This window comes from Nymphaea colorata, chromosome 8, assembly GCF_008831285.2.
Source record: "Nymphaea colorata isolate Beijing-Zhang1983 chromosome 8, ASM883128v2, whole genome shotgun sequence".
NCBI classification, from domain to species: Eukaryota; Viridiplantae; Streptophyta; class Magnoliopsida; order Nymphaeales; family Nymphaeaceae; genus Nymphaea; species Nymphaea colorata.
The window spans coordinates 17,232,193-17,238,550 of record NC_045145.1 but is presented as its reverse complement, the minus strand read 5'-3'; the positions used below and the strand labels follow the sequence as shown (position 1 = coordinate 17,238,550).

The window sequence follows — 6,358 nt, the reverse complement described above, 5'->3', positions numbered from 1 at the left end:
CCTATACGATGGGATTCATGAGATCATCAGTAAGGTCCCACAAGACGCAGTCTGAATTGAATACTCCACCGCTTTTCCCTGCATCAGCGGCCCCTCCAGTGCTGCATTGTGCATCTTCACCATCCTCTTCCTCTCCCTTCAATGGAAGAAGTCCTCCTTGCTGATCACCACCTGTGCATGTGCTTCCAGTGCACATGCTTTGGCTCCATGGCGAGGCTCCCCCGTCATTCCCGTAAGGTGATGCTGCATACTGGAATCCGGCTGCAGATGCTGGGGGGAAGCTGCTGGCTGCAGCAATCAATCCTTCCGCACCTTCGCCTGCAATTCCCCAGGGTTTTGTTGGTTGCAGATCTTCAGCCTGTGCGGCGTCAAAGCTGACCTGGCCCTGAATGGCCCTTGATATACCAAGTTTGATTTTCTGCACGGTGTCGTATTTGTCATCCTGTTTTACTGCTAGTTCCCATGAGGAGGAGTTTGGGGGATTGCCAGCAAACGGCTGGTTATTATCATAGCCAGCACCGGAGTGTTGTACTTGCCAATCAATCCGCTTCTTGGTGAGGAGGTGGAGCATTTCGTCTTTGAAGCAACCTAGCGCTGCTTCAGCAAGATGAGCCACCTGTGGAGGTGCCAAGGTCGTGGCGATCTCAGCCATTAGGTGGGAGAAGGGCTTGTGGGTGACTGGATCGATGCCCATGCCAGACAGCTTCTTCTTGAGCTTGGTGTTCCAGTGGTTCTTGACATCATTGTCTGTACGTCCTGGCAACTGGGCTGCTATCAAGGACCATCTGAAAGGCCAACACAGGTTAGTTGTTACACAGGGCCTCTGTCAAATATTAAGCAGTTCAAAATGATAGAAAACCCTTTGCATCCCGTTACGTGGTATCATCTGTCAAACTAGTTAATGTAGGTTGATGCGGTGGGCATCAAGGTCGATGTTCTCGTAGTAATCCATCTGTTTATACGTCAGGCACCAGATGTTGCCTGTTAATATGTAGTATTAGCTTTGAGCTGGCCGTTTCACCCTCCTCAGTCCTTTTATTTTTCCCTTGCTTGGAAGTGTCCAGCGAAGGGGTTAAACTAAGTTGTCACGGTCTGGAGGGACGTAGTATTGGCTACCACGTTTTCCAAAGTGACCTTGGATTAGTGGCTCTTTAACCTGCCCGAGGAAGAACTATAGGGAAAAGGTGACGCCTCAATGCTGTAAATTCAACGAACAGGAAGAAGATCTAAGAGCGTTGAATTGCCTGTTCCCGACTACGGAGTGGAGCTTCACAATGGCTTGCTCTTCTGCTTCACTGAACTCTCCATGTTTCAGGTCTGGGCGCAGGTAGTTGGTCCAGCGGAGTCGGCAACTCTTCCCGCACCTCTGTAGGCCTGTTGGGAAAAGGAAAAGAAAAAACAAAAAGCTAATCAGCATTCACAAGTATCTCTAGTATGTATCCCTCGGTCATACGCGATCAAGCCCATTCATGTAAACCCAAATTATAGAATTTGAATGCATGTCACTGCCGGTTCAGAGTCCTTCTGTATACACCCTAGTTCTTGTTGTCGACTTCAGGTAATCCAACAATGATGGTAACCTTGGATCATTACCAGGTCTCATTCCCGCCCATATCTAGTTATGAATCTGCACACCAGATTCTAGTCTAGTATCAAATCTGGATTTTTTTTATCAGAGCAGACTAATGGAACCTGAAGTCACATATATGCTACTCATGTGCATCTCTGTCAGTAGCCCAAATTAAATCGAAGGGCCATCCAGCTGCAATTCTGTAGCCGCAGTCACCGTCAAGATCGATTCCCAAATTCCCAACTATTTAAAAACATTCTCGTGTGACTTTAATGAATTCGTCCCTCCCGACCAATTAATTTGAATAGATTCAATGTGTAAGGCGGGTTTGGCTGCATTTATAGGATGTAAGGGCAGGAGATGGATGAGATGACGCCCTTCAGATCCAGTTATAGTTAAGAGTTGCAAATTTTGGGTTTCGGTTTGGAATTTTTATTGTTGGTATCTGGTTCGACTACCAAACTCCTGAACCAAAATTGACATGCAGGTCAACAGATCCAAATCCAATTCCTTTGCATCCTTAGTGTGAACTACGATGGGGCAGTGGAAGTTTTGAATAAACAGATATCGACAAAGTTTTGAACTAAAAATATTCGAAGCTTACGAGAGTTGTCCGGGTCAAAATGGCGACACGGAGAATTATATATAACAAAATATGGGACTGCTATATATTTTTTTTCAGCGCCATGAAGGCAGTTTCTTTAGAAAAAGTGCCTACAGCTCTACTTGTATATTCAATTTAAGTTAATAAATGTCTTTATCATAATCCATTTGCAAAAGGTATGCAGTAAATTACAGCAAAATCTGTTATTTTTTTGGCATTTTGCAGACGAAAAATTAATAGCTTGATCTTTATAAAAGCTTCATGGCAATTTTTCATTGAGAAAAAGTAGTACGTTTATTAACTAATTCATCGAAAAAACGCAATCACAAAGTCACCAAGAAAGGAAAAAACATCAACTGTGTATTTGTCCTGCAACTCAAAACAAGTTCTGAATAAAAGCGTGAACTAGCACTTCACACGAGAGAGAGAGAGAGAGAGAGAGAGAGAGGGAGGTTACCGGCATTCTTGGGTATGAGACGCCAATTGCGGGTGCCGTGTTGGGCGATGTAAGAGACAAGTTTGGCGTCTTCCTCGGGCGTCCATTGTCCCCTTTTCACGTTGTCCTTCTCGCAGCATGGGATCCTCCCCATTTCGTCCTCGCTATGTATCTTTTTCTCCCTCCGTAGTTTTCTCCACGTTAATTTGTGTGGAACAAATATATTGAGACCACTAATTAAAAAGAGGAGGTGAAAAAGAAAGGATTGATCTGGAGTCAGGCGCACGCAACATTAATATTGTCAACTCGAGATCACGACTCCAAAGAGAAGCTAATGGAAGAAATTAAGGAGGGAAGGAATGAAGCATGAAGGTGGTAAAAAGGACGTTGTAAATAAAGAAAGAGGGGACGCTCACGTGGGGCTGCAAGTAACATGGAAGGAGAAGCGGGTGCCATAGAAATGGTGTGATTAGAATAAAGAATTCAACGCCGTCGAGAGTGTGAAGCATGGGGCAGGTAGCTCACCCTCACTACGCCCGGTCAAATTCTCTCTCTCTCTCTCTCTCTATCAATCTCTCGTTTGACTCACCTCTCCTGGTATGATCATGGGGGCTTGGCTTTGTCTTGAGATCACACCAAAATGACCTTGCTGCCGCACGTACTCTTGTTGCTTATCTCACTCCTCACAACACGCTCTTTGAGAATCGCTCTCCTTTTCTCTCTCTAAATGGAGTTAGGAAGAACCCATGCAGCAGTGTTGGAACCCGCTTCCGCTGCAGATGGAAGAGGAGAAGGAGATTCGTCCTTCCAATTTTGGGTTTCAAACGTTGAACCATGCAACTCAAGTTTCTCCACCGTCAATTTATGCACCTTTTGAATGCGAACGCATTTTTGTCCAATCTAAGCTTCTGAAAATTTCAGCATTAATTCTACCATTGAATCTTCCTCTTTGCTTTCATGAAATTAAGTCTCAGAATCCTCACCCTCCGTTCTTGATAAACAAATTAGCGTGTTTGGTGAGACATCAAACACAGTTTTAGAAAGGATCACCATCTTGAATTGTTACATCCACCTCGCTTAAAGTGAAAGGGAGAATCTTCTTCTTGAGATGCCGCAACTCCATTAACTTCGCTGGCCGCAACTCTCTCTTTATCTCTCGTGCATGAATTCGCCCTCTCTCTCTCTCTCTGATCTCTGACACACATACACACATAGATTAAGGCAAAGAAAAAGCTAGGGAAACTAAGAAGGAAAAGAAAGCTTGATTATTTCAACTAAAGGAAACGCCATATGTGAAGAAAAAAGATGAATGGTGAGAGAGCTGTGCCACTAAAAAAATTTTTTATCTTGCATCTCCTAATTATTCAACACTTAGGTATGCACTTGTCGTCACTTGAAAATTTTAAGGGGCAACCATTCATATATAATTACTTAGAAAGTCAAGAGCTATATATCTGTACATTGTTCAAATTAACAAGAAACATCGTCCATCGCCAGTTCATCATCGTTGAATTAGTTAACCGGGTTAAACAAGTTTGATGAGTTAAACACGTTAAAAGAAAAGGAGAAATGTAAACATGAATGTATTAAATAAGTTAAACGAGTTGAACTCGAGTTTGAGGCTGTATAGTCGAGTCGAACTCAAGTCAGTTTTTATGGAACCCACAATATCATATCAACTTGAATTTATTTGGGTGGGTGCATGATCTATATTGCTTTTTTAGTGCACAATATGGTTAATAACTAAAATATCCTTGGTTCACATAATTTTTTTTTTGTAAAGACAAAATTGAAAATAGGAAAAAATCAAAAAATTATGAAAAACTTTTCTTATTAATCAACTACCAAAATTAAAAATACTCTTCCTCATTTACTGCGCAGGACGCGCCCGTCGCTGCTTATCATCCATGACCTGTTGCCAAGGACTTGCGCCGGGTTGAGCTGGCCGTGGCCAAATGTAAACTTGTCAGCCCAGAAAGAAGCTGCCACATAAGAAGGGGCGCAGAGCTAGCTTCCTCTGATCTCGCCCGCCTTCACGGTAGAATACAATTACTCAACGACTAGTTTTCTTAGTTTGCCAAAGTTCTCGTTTCCGAAATCTGACAAATCCACATACCACTTGGGGATGTCAACGGGTTATTTGGCAAGTTCATCAGTTTAATGTGTAATGTAATGAAAATGATGCAAGCACGGGACACTATCCTTTAGCAGTTTAGCTGACAAATCTGGTACTTTTTGGTTGACAAATTCAAAGAAAATTGTCGTTTGTTAAGATGTTTCACAGCACAGACAGTAAACGAATATAAGGGGTGCTCAACCTGCATAACTTCGTCAACATACAATTATTATAATTACCTTTTTACTGCACATATAACATACAGTATATTATAATCGACACGTACATGTATGCACCTTTCGCAGCTCAAACGACTCGTTTGACTGGTTTATGTAAAGCATGTCTTGTTTCTTTTAACTCATTTAACTTGATTAACTCGTGTAATGATTTTCTCGTTATAATTCAATGTTTATTGTGTAATGGGTCGAGTCAAGTTTAAATGAGTTGAGTTCTTACAATTTGAAGTAGACTCGTTTAACATTTCGAGCATACATTTGAACTCTAGCTCGATTAGTTTGTAAATGAGTTAAGTTCAGAACGAGTTCTAATGAGCGAGTTCAACTCAATGTCGAGCTGGCTTGACTTGTTGTGCAGCCTTTCTATTAAGACATGTTAAGGCAACCGAATCTGCTGAACTGATCGACTCAGAATTGGCAACTCCTACAGATGAGAAAGATGACAGTGTAGATTTCCAAATCTCTAAAGATAAGGAAACTATATGCATGCATCATGAAAATGAGATATTTCTCCTTAAATCTAGTGGATCTGATAAACAGTCACAAGTGTAATTCTACCATACTTAAAAGGAACCTCTCATCCTCTACACGCATAGAGAGATATAGAGAGAATTCTTGTGCTTGTGGATGCACGTAATATTTTTGTGCTTCTTATGTTTATCTTCTCTTGGTTCCACTCACACATGGTATGGGAGATGTTCCTCTGACTACTTTCATGTGTTTGTGGTTTTTGATTCTATTGATCTAGTCACACACCACGGCTTCAACTAGTAACTTTCTCAATCAGCCGATCAACAACAACAAATCATGTGCCTTTTCTGTTCTTCCAGCACCCACCAGTCTCTAACATTTCCTGTCCAATTTATTGGATGTTGATAATTTCTTGTTTCTGGAATCTCAATTTACACATTTGTTGAAAAGTAATGGTTTCATGGGTTAAGTAGATGGTACAAAACCATGCCCAACTGAGCTTTACTTAGGGTCCAACAGGGATGAGACAGTTTGAAACCTAGCATATGATTGAGTGGGACAAGATGGATCAACTTGTATTGAGTTGGATCTTGACGTCCCTCGTTGACAAAGTGCATAGACAGATAGTAGGTTGTCGATGTCATTCAAGGTGTGGACTACTCTCGAAAAGCTATACGCTGTTCGTTGTAGAGCACACAACAGTTGAGGTCTCAAAAAGGTTCTTCCAATGTATCATTTCTGGGTCCAATGGAATTCATAGGTATAGTAACTTCAAAATCTTAAAAAAGGATCAAAAACAGTTTCTGAATATTTTGCTAAGGCTAGAGGCATTGCTCATAAACTCGCTTTGGCTTCTACACCTGTTGAAGATGATGGTTTTGTTGACCATATTATTAATGGGTTGCCAATATCTGAATATGGGTCC

The 6,358-nt window shown here is 41.6% G+C and overlaps 1 protein-coding gene across 1 annotated transcript; it reads right to left on the bottom strand.

Moving 5' to 3' along the window:
* Nucleotides 1-2,764, bottom strand: LOC116259669 (transcription factor MYB80). The gene is made up of 3 exons (XM_031637541.2): nucleotides 2,632-2,764; nucleotides 1,245-1,374; nucleotides 1-785 (listed from the first exon to the last, which is right to left on the bottom strand). The coding sequence occupies exons 1-3, from the start codon at nucleotides 2,762-2,764 to the stop codon at nucleotides 2-4; spliced, it is 1,047 nt and encodes a 348-aa protein (XP_031493401.1). The 3' UTR covers nucleotide 1.
* Between the last annotated feature and the right edge of the window lie 3,594 nt (nucleotides 2,765-6,358).

Bases quoted from the DNA above. Each gene is read 5' to 3' on its own strand.
- LOC116259669 (XM_031637541.2), bottom strand. From the start codon at position 2,764: ATGGGGAGGATCCCATGCTGCGAGAAGGACAACGTGAAAAGGGGACAA. The intron at 1,375-2,631 runs GTAACCTCCCTC...TTTTCCCAACAG, and splicing joins TCTCATACCCAAGAATGCCG to GCCTACAGAGGTGCGGGAAG. The intron at 786-1,244 runs GCAATTCAACGC...TTGGCCTTTCAG, and splicing joins CACTCCGTAGTCGGGAACAG to ATGGTCCTTGATAGCAGCCC.